Source organism: Chaetodon trifascialis, chromosome 21 (assembly GCF_039877785.1).
Source record: "Chaetodon trifascialis isolate fChaTrf1 chromosome 21, fChaTrf1.hap1, whole genome shotgun sequence".
Classification (NCBI taxonomy): Eukaryota; Metazoa; Chordata; class Actinopteri; order Chaetodontiformes; family Chaetodontidae; genus Chaetodon; species Chaetodon trifascialis.
This window is the reverse complement of record NC_092076.1, coordinates 2,886,685-2,902,170: the sequence shown is the minus strand read 5'-3', so window position 1 is coordinate 2,902,170 and position 15,486 is coordinate 2,886,685. Positions and strand designations below refer to the sequence as shown.

The 15,486-nt window shown below is 43.2% G+C and overlaps 1 protein-coding gene across 1 annotated transcript in view; it reads right to left on the bottom strand.

Annotated features, from left to right (window-relative positions):
• The window catches only part of skap1 (src kinase associated phosphoprotein 1), a 30,356-nt gene extending 20,443 nt beyond the window's left edge, over nucleotides 1–9,913 (bottom strand). The window contains exons 1-4 of the mRNA XM_070990767.1: nucleotides 9,679–9,913; nucleotides 8,333–8,438; nucleotides 7,741–7,766; nucleotides 7,458–7,574 (exon numbers count right to left, since the gene is read on the bottom strand). Of these exons, the coding sequence (XP_070846868.1) occupies nucleotides 7,458–7,574; nucleotides 7,741–7,766; nucleotides 8,333–8,438; nucleotides 9,679–9,718 (289 nt within the window). The 5' untranslated portion in view covers nucleotides 9,719–9,913. The remainder of the gene's footprint in view (nucleotides 1–7,457; nucleotides 7,575–7,740; nucleotides 7,767–8,332; nucleotides 8,439–9,678) is intronic.
• Between the last annotated feature and the right edge of the window lie 5,573 nt (nucleotides 9,914–15,486).

The window sequence follows — 15,486 nt, the reverse complement described above, 5'->3', positions numbered from 1 at the left end:
GGATGTCAATTAGGTTAAACAACAAATCTTGTGATAAAAGCTTTACGACTGAGCAAAGCACAGCGGAATAAAAACTTTAATCTACATGCGAATGATCAGGTAAATATTTCATATCACAGTTTGGGGGTTTCTGGAAGTTCAGTTATGTTGCAGCTTTAATGCAACGCCCACATTTCTGGTGTTTCTCTCTTTCACTGTCCGACTTGGTTTCTTACACTTGATGCAACTCCAGATAAAAAATCCGGTATGCCCCCACACGGGGATGGATGTCAAGTCATTGTAGGCTCCATTTTGCTCTATTCCTACGTTGGAACGTCTCAGGCCGGCCACTGTAAAGACACTAAGGGGCTAAATTTACTATGTGACACCGGCTTCCCCCTGGGCAGCCATAAGCAGCGTATACAGCGACCCTGAATTTCCCTTTTCTAGATTTACTACCACTATTCAAATGTTTAACTGCAGATACAATGATCCTCTAATCGCTGGGGATGGTTTTCAGCTGCTTCACTGACACAGAGAGAGAGAGAGGAAAAAAAAAAACAGTAGTAAGAATATAAATACCAACAATGGAGGAGTTCGGGCCCACAGGAGAGCCTGCATATCTGTGATAAAAACAGGATATAACACAGTCAACGACAGAGCCTGGAGGGAAAAACACTCAGAGAAAATCAACACGCTCGCCCTCTGAATGTACAGTTATTGCAACTTTAAAAGGCTTCTGTTATTTCCACTAAAACGCCTTAAATATAATTTTAGCAGTAATGGAAAGTAAGTATGTCGGTGAGAACGTGTTATTGCACCGTGCTTTCTGCGCGATATCTCACATCTATTACCTTTTTATATAATTGCTCTTATTTTATCGTCACTGCTGTTACATATTGTGCCAATAAACAATTATATGATGGCATCCTTCTTTGACTCCGTTCATAAATCAGCAGCCACAGTCCATGGGCAACAGGTGCTACAGGAAATGTATTCTGTAGAGGAAAATAAGGCCAAACGCTCCTCAAAATCAGAGTCTTATTAAATGTGATGCAGGCGGCTTCACTGACAATAAGCACATCTATTTAAAGTATTTTACAGTGTGCAAAACAATGGATCCTTTAACGTAAATGGATTCATACAAATCAAAACAACAGATCAGATTAGCAAATCAGAAAAAGATGATTATTGACTCGGGCAAATTATTCCCATTAAGTTTTACTGTTTTAGATTTAATTCTTAATATCAGCAGATGAACACTTTGATATGCTGATGACATTTTCAGCACATTTCCATTCAGCCTTTCATAAACCAGTATGAGTAATGGATGAATAATACTAAATATAATAATGAATTTGGCCTTTTTGGAACTATTCAGAAAAGGGTTTTTTTTTGTTTTCCTTCTTTTCTACAGGAAATACAGATGATTTTGCTTCAACTAAAAAAAAAAGTAAAAGAAAAAAGCTTCAATTAAATGAATAATGTTAATATTGTGCCAGTGTATAACTTACATTTACATTTTACTGTCAAGTAAAAAAAAATAAATAAAATAACAATTTGAAACAAAGGTTTTTTCCAATATTCAACTTTTTTATAATAATTTTACCAAACTTTTTTTTAATGTCATCTTTTTTATTTGTAAAAAATAAATACGTAAATAAAGCAGAAAAAGGAAAAACGGATGGGCTCTGCAGCGCTTCGTTCAGAGGGAAACCGTAAATCCACCTCTATGACAGTAACTGCTGCAGAAGCCATTTCAAACCGAGTTTGTGACAATGCACAAATGAAGCCAAAGAGGAAAATAATGCAGCATAAAACAGCACAGATGATGATTATTTAATGAAGTTTCTTTTATGTTTACACGCTTTTTTTACCGCATGGCATCAAAATTTAGTAAAATAGCCAGACCTCCTATATTTACAAATCAGTCATTTTATTTGAGTCTGCCATTTAAGGAAATGTTGTCACTTTAATTTTGATCAGCACTGTTCAGAATTTAGATTTTTAAGTTAATATCCAAACGCATAATTGCTTTGTTTGAACACAACTACAGTTTTCCTATTGGACAAAGTTCCTATCAAATGTTTTCTCCATCGACGGCTTCTGATCCCATTTTATTATTATTATTATTTTTTTTTAGATAAGCTGACTTACAGCATGGGCCACTTTGAATCAATGGTGAAAATTTCCATTGCAGATAAGCCATCTTCCAACAGCACACAAGCCCACGGCAGCCTTGTCCCACTTGGCACACGCGCACACGAACACACACACACACACAGTGCTGACTTCTTCCAGCCGAGCGGAGATCCCGGCGTAAAGAGGAATGCATCCTCAACATCCTCGAATAACTCCACAAGGGCATGTTAATGACCTTAAAGTGCTACATTACAGCAACAATTAAACAGAGGGATCCCAGAGGCATTGGGAGCCGTCGTGTCACTGTCTGTGTACAGGCCAACACATCTCTCCCATCTCCATTTATTTCCCTAAGAAATCAGCGGGGCCACCTGGGCTTGGCATTGAAACTTCATTCATCTCCAGAAATGGATTCCAGTGGAGGGCAAAATCAAATTCTCATTTGCAAGGCAGGGGGAGAAAGAGAGGGAGTGAATGCAGGAGGTACCTGGGAACGCTAACCTCTGGGTGAACCCGCCGCATCTGATAGTTTTGCTATTTGTCTGTGACATTGACAGCTCTGGGGGAGATTAGGAGCCACCCTGCCCCAGCTTCCCACTTTGCATTCTGCCTATGTGCCTCTTTACAGATGGACTGCTGCACATTTACCTTCGCCTGTTTTCCCTGGGTTTCAACACGGCGCTACACCAGAGGCAGCGGAGGGATGTGATTATATGCAATGCAACAATAAAACAAAGCAAATGAGGGGAGAGCTGCATCACAGGGCTTACAAACCAGGAGGATGCAGAAACGACACGGTGTGGCTTTTGGTGGGGGTGAAGCCGGAGATGAGAGTGATGGATGCCCTTCGGTTAAATACGTCCAAATCCCCCCTTCAAGCCGCTCTCTTCTTGCCAGGCAGCGTGAGTGAGTGTGTGAGAGAGAGTGTACAAGATTAATAGTGTAAACAGCGAGGCAGAGAGGGAGAGGAAGGCGGGGGGGGGGGGGAGAGGGAGGGAGAGAGAGAGAGAGAGAGAGAGAGAGAGGAAAGAAAAGACTATCAGCATCTGCAGCAGCACAGTAGCCCGAGGGGAATAGTGTGAACTTTTGAACCCTGGTGGCAAGCAGTCGCAGCGATGCACAGAGCCTGCTCCTGCCTCGTAATGTGAGTGTGTGTGTGTGTGTGTGTGTGTGTGTGTGTGTGTGCGTGTGTGTGTGTGTGTGTGTGTGTGTGTGTGTGTGTGTGTGTGTTTCCAGAAAGGCACACAGGCAGCAACTGAGAGACGAAAGGAGAGTGAAGGAGAATGAGGAAGAGTGGAGGTCATTAACATATTCCTCGCTTCCTTGCAAACCAGCCGCCGCTATCTAAATGTCACAAAATCCATACACCGATGAATGCCGTGAAAAATTAATCTCCAGGCAGATATTCTGACGGAGAGATACAGTGGATGGCTAACGCAGAGTCCAAAGAAACTTTGTGACGGATGGGCGCTCTGTGACGGGAAGGCCGATCTTTCACACTGCTCTAACTGAGCGCAGACAGGTCACAGGTTGGCCAAGCGAGAGGCCAAAGGTCAAAAGTTCAGTATGTGGGCAGACAGCATGACCACAGGCCAACAAACCTGTGAGGAGGTCATCTATGCACACCCGAGATACTGCTCAGGTGCTGCATACGCAAGAGGCAACCTGAGGCGACCTGGGATAAACGCTGTTTCAACATTTCGGTTGCGTTTCTCCAAGACTTTCCGTGACTTCACTTGACTTCAAACGCAGACAAGAGCCAGTTGGCGCCATAAACGTCGCTGATTAACGCCCCGAACGGACCATCAATCCATCAGCTGGCATCATTTTCCTTTTTCACCCGCCAAGCGACCCGGGCACGCACCTTCAAAAGCACTTCACGTTACACAGCTTTTTCAAGCTTCAGCCAAAATGACAAAATTTAGATTTAATATTCTATTTACCGGCAGCGTGTAATAACGTTGTTACTGTGCATCGCCTGCTCGTATTCAAATGAGAAACAGGCCACAGCGAGACATAACTTCAAATTGGTTATCCTACTGCATTCTACTGCGAGTAATTGGTTGAGGAAATTGGGCCAGCACAGTAATCACTGACGGGAGTCACATTTCTGCGTTCTTTAGGTCTCCACAACAGAACACATCTGCCTTTAGAGCTAAAACTAAAAACCGATTCATCGTTCAAGTCAATTTTCAGGCTAAAATGTGAAAACGTTCCCGAGTTCCAGCTTCTCACGGTCACGAAAGCTTTTCTTTGTCTGGTGTGACAGTAAAGAAAATCTTCCGACGCACAACAAGAAATTAAAAAAAAATCACCTTAGGATTTAAAAACTGATATTTTTTGGACATTTTATAGACCAAATGGAATATTGGAAATATTGAAATTGTTAGTTGCAGCCCTACCTGACAACACACAGACATTTCATATAAATTAAAAGATTAGATATGGCAGAAAATAATGTACACATGGACTCTGAGCTTGGTGAATAAATTATTTAGGGCTCACATCCACACCTGAGCAAAGACAGGCTGCGCGGCACATCTTAGTGGATTCATTACGATCACAAAGAAGACGGGGGAGACGTTTCAAAGGCGTCATCTTTTCTGCACGCCTCTGGAAACAAAGCTCCTTCTGCAGTGCTCTGTCATCGCTGCAGCTTCCCAGCAAACATCCCCGAGCGCCCAGCGGTGCTCCCCCAATCACAGAAAAACAAACAGGCCATTTAAACTCCGTAAACTTGACCTGCAAACAGCATGACAGGGCTAAAAGCCCCGCATCTCCGCCGTCTCATGGGCTCCATCTGTGTGTGTGAAGGAGATTCCACATGCCAGAGGGAGAAATTCAGTGCATGTATTTATTTATATTGCAAAATGTAGTGGAATGGCAGAGTGTGAGGTGGAGAATGTGTGTGAGCCCCAAATAGCACAGAGAGAGGGGTTGATGGTGCTAAAGGGGGCAGACTGGGCTGGGGTGAGGATGAAGGCGCGGTCAGGTCACCGGTGCGGTCGGCGGGTGAAACTCAGTTCACATTACCATGCAGACACCCAGGCTAACAATGGAGGCTCCATCTGTTCCTGTCAGCCATTACAAATCTGGTGTCACCCAGTCCGCTGAAGACAACAGGCCACCGCATCTAATCAAACGGCACAGGCTCCTCCTGCGTGTAAAAGCAGCCATCGACTTCACACTCACTCACTCTCTGGTTAGGGAACAGAGAGCAGTGGAGGCAGGCAGTCGATTACCACGGATAATACATCCTCCAAGTCACAAAGTCTCTATTGTGTACAGTAGGCTCAAATAAAATGATACCATTAAACTCAAGAGGAAAAAAAAACTCAATCTTCTACCTTCTCCTCGTAGCTATTCACCAAATCACAAAATTATCCTTCATTTTTGCAACAAAGGTGAGGAAAAAGAAAATTAAAAAAAAAACCCGAATCGTCACCACGGAGGATTGTTCCTCCAAAAAATAAAAATAAAAAAGTCCCTGATTTCATTAGGTGGTCATGCCATTATTGTCCACAAACACTCCCTCTTCCATTGAAACCGGGCGGTCGGCAGAAACATGTGAGCCGTTTCTTTCAACTGGCAGTGAACAGCGAATGAACTATGAACTCCACATGCCCTTTCACTGAGGACACAGGCCATTCACTATGTTAGCATGGTCACCGTGTCCCAGCAACAAAAAGACACACACTTTTCCTACAGAACCAAATGTTATGATTATTGATCCGACAATAAAATGTGCTTTTGCGTGTGTGGCGGTTTAGTGTCGAGCTGTCGATATTCAAAGCTAAAATGCAAATGAAAGGGGAAAAAAAAGGATTCGGGTAGTGCTGCATAATTGGCTATTTCTCACGTTTAACACCAACAATGGTGTGACACAATGTTCGAGCTCTAACAACTATCACATCCACAGGAACAGACGGCGTAGTTGTTGGGCGTGTTACCATTATAGCCGTAAGGGAAATTTTTTAAGCATTTTATAGTTTGATTTTGTTTGTTTCCCCGAGGAAATCTCGCCTTGTTTAATCTGAAATGAACAATTCCAAAAAATGAATTATCATTGTCTTGTGGTCTATCTTCCCACCATCTGCCGTGATTTGTTTACTCTATTTTTCCAAAGTTGCAGAGAAAGACGGCAGTAACTCTTCTGTGGGCAGAGGACGGAAGAGTTCATTAAGCCATTTCCAAATAAGATCGCTCTTGACTGCATCCAGCTGGCATTAAAACGGTGACAGCGTATCCTTTCTTTTTCGCTGGGAAATTCCAGACGATTCCAGCTTCACCAGGCGCTGGGTGGAGACGGGCACACGAGGCAGCCGAGTCAATAATGCCCACCTGAGGCATGTCACGTCAAGGGCTATTAGCTGGCGCATGGAGTCAGAAATACAAAAAGTCTGAAGGGGAGGGAGGGCAAGTCGGAGAAAGGAAGATAGAGAATAAGATTGATAAAGGGAGAGAGGGATGGAACACACATGGCCCCTCAGGTACAGTGTTGTATTTCAAACCCGGTTGTGAAAGAATAGAGGGACTCGGGGTCAATCAATCACTGCGTTAGCCTGCAGCTGCAAAGCCTCCTCTCTGTGTGGGCCGCCTCCACACTTCCTACAGTCCACACATGCAGCTCAGGGGGACAGAGCGGGAGAGGACGATCCGCCACTGGAGGGAGCTCTAGGTCACCTATCGGGCCTTTGTGAACCACCAGCCCCCTTTTCTCCAGCTCAGGAGAGTGTACCTGCACAGCGGCCAGAGGGAAAGGAGAGGGAGGAGTCACTGATGTCACCGGAGCTAGGCGGCGAGGTAGGAGGCCAGCGAAGGGGAGGGGGGGTTTCACAGATGTGCTCTGCTTATTTTCTTCAAATTAACAGGGAGAGCAACAATATGCAGCAAAGGGGTCCGACTGCACTTCCTGTGGTGAGGTGTAGGTGTGCCAGTGAGGCTGATGGGGGTAGTGTGTCAAAAGTGCATTTGTTTAGTTTTCTCAGAGGAGTACCGCATTGTCTCCTGTGACACTGACTCCTCCTTTTTACCTTTTCCTTTGTTGGTGCAGAATTCCACACACACTGCAGCCTTTCAGCGGAAACACATGTTCGCACAGATAATACAGACGTGTACGTTTCATGGCGAGGGTAAGATTTCACTCCATTGTCCTCGGTTAAACTAGATGGCGTGAGCTTAAAGCTACATGTAAGATGGACCAGCGTCTGCGGCTCAAACTCAAGACTCCTTCCTTTGTTTTTCACCTGATCTCGTGAAGGCCTTTTCTGAGCTCAGATCTCTGCACTGCGCAAACAGCACCCCCCCACACACAGTCAGGATTATTGTTAACTTACACTCGGGGACTCCATCATCCTGGTTGTCAGAGGCTAATGAGGCGTCGTCTGATTGGGCAGAGCGACCCAGACTGGAACTGCGGTTGTCATCAGAACCGTCTTCGTCTCTGTAGTCCGCTGAGCGTGTTCATGAAAATGTGTCCGTGTGCGATATGGAGAGAGATAAAGCAAATGTGATAAACCTGTCACTAACAGACACACCACACACAGCTGAAACAGTACACAGTACACAGTAGCGTGTGATACTTTGATGATAGAGACAGTTTACGGTAATTTTACTTACATGGAAAGGGGAATTCTTCAGGGTTTCTGTAAAATCAAAATAAGCACACATCAAAAAATCTTCTGCACTGAACTGCAACGCTTTTGTGCACTTTCATTTTAAGACAGCCCTGCTCCAGTATTACCTCTAAAATGTAGTAATTGTTTCCTGCACAGAAAACCACAAACCCAGAAGTTCTCTGTATCGGTGCATGCGTCTTATCATGCACTGCAGGCAACACCGGTGGAGCTGTTTCCGGACTAAACTATCACACATCACATGAGACTTTCTGTTATTTGGGGGTTCAAGGACTCTTCATCACGCTTGGAAATATATCACAATGAATTATCCTGATCAAAACAGATTATTCTATGAGATCTTCAAAAACTTTTAATACCAATAAAAAAGAGCAAGAATGAAGTCCTGAAGGTGACACCATTAGACTGAATGAGCTCCTTCAAATGTAATTTGCAAACTGTGTTTAATGCAATTACAGCAACAATTAAGGTTCTTCTGTGGTATTAACAGCAAAACTCAGATAATGGTGCCATGAAATTACATTGTGACATTTGCTACACACTGATTTAATGCTGTTTGCTGGGTAAAATCCTACCTTATGTGGACGACCCTGAAGTTATTCAGTAAGACTTTTCGTGTCTCTTGAGCGTTTTCACTGAGGTCTTCATCTTGGAGGATCTCCGATACAAACAGCTCACAGTCTAAAGAGAACAGAAAACACTGTAAGCTTGACGTTCATGGACACAAATTTTGAAGAATTCAAGCACCGTCAATAATACAGTTCCTGACACACAAATACGCTCAGATGTGTAATGTTTGTGAGAGATACAACTGTCATCATTTGCTCAAATTACTGTATGTACTAAGATGAAACCCCATAATCAGGCATTGCACTTTAATCTGTGCCCCTAAAGTCTGATGGTCACTAAATATGATGACTTATTACTTCATGCTGCTGTGTGCTGTTTCATCTCTGAAAGCTGTGTGTCATTCATACACACACAGCAGATGGACACAGCAACATGAACACATGTTAATACATCCAACATAACAACCTTGCAGGTTTCATCACAGCTTGTTTCCATGTACACATATTTGATCATTTAATCTGCGTCTTTGGATTAAACATTCACAGGTCTCAAGTCAGTGATTTGTGTTGCTTTATGAGCACAGCTTTATGTTTTGGTGTCCCCTGATTGTAACATACATATCATTCAAATGAAAGCCCATAAAATACACTAATAAACTCTCACTGATGCTGATTAATGGAAATAAAGTTTTTAAAGTAGTCCAGCTTTGTTTCTATAATGATGACTGAAGTATTTAAACTGCTTAGTTTCACTCCTATGTTGCTTCTTCAGGGCCTAAGAACATAAAACTACTCTGTGTGGTACAAAGACTTAGAGGTGAGGCATTATATTTACAAATGTCTGTAGAAAGGAATTCATTCACCGTGTTATTGAACTGAACAGTAAACTTAACTTTAAGTGATAGAAATATCACCCAGTAAAGTCAGACCAATGTTGGTGGAACAGGTTGGCCCACATCGCTTATCTGATTCAATTCCTTTATGTCCTCACTCCCATATCACACAAAATGATGGACATATGCAAATGTTCCACTGTTTAACGGCCTGGCAGAACATGCAAATGTTGTAAACGCCATAGTGCCACCGTGTCTGGAACAGTTTGTCTCACAAGTCGAGAAATATGATGTTTTTATGCTCTTGTTTAAACTAGAAGTCACAGCAGGTGTGAGAGTAAAAAGAAGGATGCGGCATAAAGTATTGTTTTAGGTTGTAGAATCACTTGTACATTTGTTTGTGATAAACACGCCTGTTGAAGCCTGAAGAGTTAGACTGTTCTTCAATAACGGGATGTAAAGGTAAAACTGTACTGTTTAAAAGGAGCATTACTAACGGTAAAAAAATGAAGACATTACCATCCAAAAGCCTCCTAATGTCGATCGGGATTGTCCCCATCCCTGGCTTTCACTGTCCAACTCGAGACACTTTGCTTCGCTGACTTTTCAGACTTTTTCTGACCCCTTCACACTTTGGTTTGTACTCCAAAAGGCAGCCTATGTACGGCCAGTCTCTGTCATACTGTCACAGCTCCATGACAGGAACAAGAAGGAGACACACACATACAAACACACACACACTCACAGACCAACTGGCAGAGCATCTAACCACCTGTGTCCTCCTGCTCTGAAACCTAACTTCCGTGCGTGCATCTAGATTTGCACAAAATGGGGTGGAGCAGGTGCACAGACGACTTCCTCTGCCCTCCGGTTTCTCACTTGAAGCTGATGACAAAAATTGACTGACGCAGAAATCCCCTCTGCCTGACCTACAATGACATTACACAAAGCACGCCTAAGTAGGAGCCACGATTCTGTACACTGGCCACCTTAAATAGCATCTGAGCCTTGCAAAAATAGCTGTTATATAGATGTAAATGAACGTAGGAAAAACACAAATCTTGTGGTGTGTGTGGGCAACTTGACATGCTTGAAAAACATGCGAATGGAAACTTTCATCCTCTCTCTGCTGCTGAAATATGTAATGCCTCTTTTTTATGCTCTCCCTTGTGTATATGCAGATGTTCATTTGTCCCACAATCAAACAGAAATAAATGAAAGAGATCAAAATATTTTTGTAAAACTTGCAAATCTTTTCCATGTCCAGTTACATTTACATGTGCTTTAAATAATGCTAAAATCCCCTTACCTTCAACCAAATGACCTGGGCTCACATGTCCTGGCTGGCGAGCATCTGGACTGCTGATGTGCCATTGAGCAAGACAGTGAATGCCTGCCAGCTCCACATAATGCTGCTCTGTTGCTGATCTTTTGCAGCTTGACCTCCCTGCAAAGTAGGAAGAGCAAACACACAATTTCCCCACAGGGATCAATAAAGTACCACTTTAGAAAAAATATATACTTGTCAGCAAAACAGGATTCCCCTTCAATTGAAAAAAAGCTATTCAGACCACACGGCTGGGGGCTGCTGTGGGAGCGCCTGCCGTGCTAATGGGGTCCCATGAAAACATTTGGCCAAACTAAAACAGTAGAAATAATATTTAAGTATCACTCTGAAATCAAACACTGCTTCCAGCAACACAGGAAGTGTGAGGCAGGCAGAAGCCCTGAAAATCAGATAATGGTGTATTGGGGAAATTATTCAGCATTACTTTTGAATTACATTACATGAAGCACAGGAGTCAGCTGGTCTTTCTGCCTCCAGTAGAGACATTTTCAAGGCCCCTAAATCTTAAATCCTGTGGCCAGTATTGTGGTCTGTGGCAGTTCAGACCCAAACACTAGCTAGTGACTGGTTTTCAGTGTGTCCTAGTTTTGTGGTGAAACAAATAACAGCACTTTGCTGTTTGGGATAAATTATTCCAAGTGTTTCATAACTGTTCATACAACCACAAATATGGCCTGTTTATTCTACTAAAAGTCATCTAGTAATATTTTACAGAGCCCTATTTCACTCACTTTGCTTAGCTATTACAAGCAACAGCTGAGGAGGCATTGCTTTAGCTAACAGTTAATTCAAGTCATTAGAAAATGCCTAAATGTAGTTAATCATTAATGAAAAGTACAGGTGCTTTTTGTTTGATCACTGGCATATTTTACCCACCTTTTTGTTTGTCATCTCTGCATCACTGATCATGAAAACCTCCATGAAAACCTCCAGTCACAGAGCCAGCTTTGGTGAGAGTGGATGTTAGCAACACTGCTGCTAACCTGCTAATTGACCGTTAACCCGGAAATGGTAATTTAGCGCCATTTTTCTTATTTTAGCTCACTGTGCAGATGCTCATGAAACTCATATGAAGGTACTCATGAAAGCAGCTACTGTGCTTACCTGAACATGTATGTTTGTCTCTCAAAGTTTAACGGTTTTACGTCGACGTAAGGCTAACTTGTGGCTAATGTGCTGTTAGCTAACTTAGCCTAATCGGACACGGTTGGAGGCCGCTAATTAGCTCACGTTACCTGGCCTTCGCAATGAGCCGACGTTCCTCCTCTACCAACATTATATCTGAGTAAGTTCAAATATTTACCATCTAACGTTACCAAAAAAGGTGGAAATACGTTTTAAAAAGTGGCTTTATGGGAATGCACACGCGCTACGTTTCCCACAAGTTATGTCGGTTTTCCTTTTTTTTTTTTTTTTTTTTTTTTGTAGTGCTGCATTGAAGTACACATCCCACCAGTGTGTTAATGAAGTTGTAAAATCGGACAGGTAGCGTGTACGGACGATGTTTTTACTACAGCGGTAGAAGTTATTTTAGGTTATTGTACACCAATTACATTTTTCACTGATGCGGACAATGCAAGCAGGAATTAGTTTTTAAACAAGTTTTATTTATTTTATTGTACACTGGGTTAACGATACAATTTGTGCAGATGCTGCCTTCATGTGTCATCAGTTGCGGTGTGTTAACATTCAAGTGTAGAAAATGGCAAAATAGCATAAGATGAACCTGCTATGTTTTAATAGTAATCCAATGGCATGCAGATGTCTTATACTTAAAAATAAGAAAATACATATCCACCGGGAAGATACTGATGTTTTAGCAAGACCATACAACAGTAAAAGATATAACACTGAAGGTTCAATTACTTTGTGCTCAGATTTTTAAATGGTTAATTAACATTATCTTCACCCTAAATAGCACATTGTGTCAAATTGATTATCAGAAATTCTCGCTTTCAGTATTTAAATTATAATATTCACCGCTTTGATGGGCCTTTCAAGCTTAAAAACTAATTATGATATTTCTGACAACATGTGAATGAAGCATCGCTAAATTAGTCCCTCACTATATCTGACAGGGCATGGATGAATGGTTTATATCACCAGCAGAGGGTGAACAGGGTGGACCGGTCTTTTATATACACAGCTGACATTAGTGTAGAGGAGGTATTGGTGGTAGTATAATAGAAATAGTGGTGGGCCCGACTATCGCCTTATTGATCCTGTATTACTGAAACACTACAAGGAAAGCCATCAAGCTCGATCAGACACTGCTCACATTGACAGAACGCACCGGATATCAATCAATGCGAGGCTGGGCTAATGTTATATTTGTTTCACTTTTTAAAATATGGAATGTGTATTCAAGCTCATAATATGATTATTTTATATCTGAGGCGTCCCACAGACACATACGTGACATTAACTGCTGCTTCACAGACTCACAGGCCTGAGTATTTTCTTACTCCAACATTTTTAAATCACATCTAATAAATTAAAAGGCAGTGCCGATGGATAATTTGCAGATTAGGTTCAATTTATTTTGTTGAAACACAGAAAATGAGAAACTTAAAATATCTTCTAGGTGTCTCTTGAATTAAAATAAAAAATGACTCCACTTTTGCATTTTTTCTATTAAGTCCAGCTACATTAAATATGGTATTTTAATAATTTTCAGTATTTCACGTTGACTGCCTTGTCATAATGGTCTCCTTCCCTGTCAGCTCTCTACAGGACACCGCGGGGTCAGGGCGAGTTGAATCCCATGTCAGGATTGTCCCCATGTTGACCTGCGCCTGACTGGCCTCCCAGCAAAAAGCCCCTGTGAAGGTAAGAGGAACTGGGGTCCCCTCCCCTGGAAAAGAGGTTCCCTCCCCTTGACAGCTCCACAGAGCCCCAGCCACCTGCCTGCTGGGTCAGCCCCATATGAAAAGGGAAGCCCTTTGTAATCCGACGGGGATTACACCACCCAACAATGCACCGCTGAAAGAGCGACAAAAGCCCTGTATCAAACGCTGCTGAGGGGGAGCAAGGCTATGATCTCCCGCTACTACCAACACTGACTCCTCGGCCACCTCTCATCTCCCCAAGAGGCTCTCCCCCTTTAGCATTCGCTGCCTCTGTCCTCCTTCTGCCCTCTCATCTTTAGGATCTGGCCTTTTATCAGCACATTCCTTTTCATTTGCATTGCGGTGTGGGGAGGGACAGCGGGTCTCTCTGATCTGATAGAGCCAGGAGAGAGAGTCAGGAGGATCCTCGGGGCATGAGGGGTGTGTGTTTTGTGTATCCTGTCCTGAAAACACACACACACACACACACACACCACACGGCATTCTCAAGATAGGCAGAAACTCTCTGTCCAGAGGGACAAACAGTGAAGCACCCGTGCCTGTCTTTCAGGCTCTGTTCGTCTTTGTCTCAGTTTCAGGAGGAAGTGTTGTGGTTGAGGTGCACGTTCACGCTCAGAATGAGGGAATCGTGTCCAAAAATCTGTAAAAAGATTAGAAATAGGACAACAAAACAGGCTCGAGTTATAGATCATAGGCTTTGTGTTAAAGTCTTGACATAAATCACTCTGCGGGACCACGTGTCACCTTATCCGACAGCAAATATCTCAAGTTGGTGCTCAGATGTCGCTTTTATTTAAACACGTCAAAGCAAATTCAGAGCTTAGTAAAAAAAACAAAAAAAAAGGTGTTTGGCCTGATTCTTGAGGGTCTGTTGTAAATGTTTGTGTTGCTCGAGGAGATAAAAAGAGGTAGTTTACTTTTCGGATTTCCTCAGAATCATTGTATTCCCAACCCACCCATTGCTCACACACACACGTCGGCGTAGGGGGGCTTTGGTGGCGGTGAGGTAAAAAGTGATGATAGATCGAGGACACGAATGACAGAAGAGCAAATGCGTCGCGCTAAATCTAAATCTACAACCTTCAGTCAGCCGCATATTGACTCACTCAGGGGGTTACCTCAGCTTGTACTCAAATCAATGTTAGCCCTGTGAGCATTGAATATAAAATCATTCAAATTGTATTATGTTAGGATATATGAGCCATTTCAAAATATTAATTCAGCATTATTTGAGGTGTCGGTTAAGGATAGCAGTTACAGCTGGCTGTGCGTTGACGCCGCTGACTGATTGCATACCTCTATTACATGTGATATATGAATGTATGAGAGGGACCTATTTTTCATTACCAAGACATTGTCCCTAGAGGCAGTTGTTAAAGAAGAATCTATGAATTATCCCCTTGGAACAACTGGCCCTTGTCACAAGGCGAGGACAGAGGGAAAGGAAGGGAAAAGGGAAGCACAGCACTATTGATAGTGGTGGGATTGAGAGGAAGGCTGGAAGGACGCCAGAAGAATGTGTCTGCCCATGCTTGTGATCCTGCGCACTGCCGCCTCTCCCTCTGTCCAGTTAATTGGAATACAAAGCAGAGTGGGGTCGATGAGAGAGTGGTGGCGGTGGTGGTGGTGGGGGGGGGCTGCTGTCTGTCTCCAGCAACGCTCAACCTTCACTGCTCGCTGGGAATTGACTGGGGAAGCAGCGAGCGAGACCGACACACTGTCACTGGTAAAATGAACTGTCACCTTGCATTTCTCAACCTCCTGGCAGCATCGAATTGGCCGCTTTGAACCATGTGACGTGACACTGATTGAGTTCTGGTTTTCCCCTGCTGGGCTCTAAGAGGAAGACGCCGGTTTAATTTCATGTGTACAGGCGCTCCATGCAAAGTATCCATGCAGGGGGCACAGCGGTGGGCGGGCGGGCGGCGAGCATCGATTCCGACCTGTATCTTCACACCAAAGCTTTCATGTGCGCTCTTCTTCCTCACCACCCCTCATTATTTCATTGTGCTGCTTCGTTACTCTGCCTCTCAGCTAGTCTTGTTTTTCTTACGCCATATAGTCATGGCGGTCTGACAGGCACACGGAGGAGGAAAACTATTAGGGGTAGCCATTTGGATCCTGGAGGCA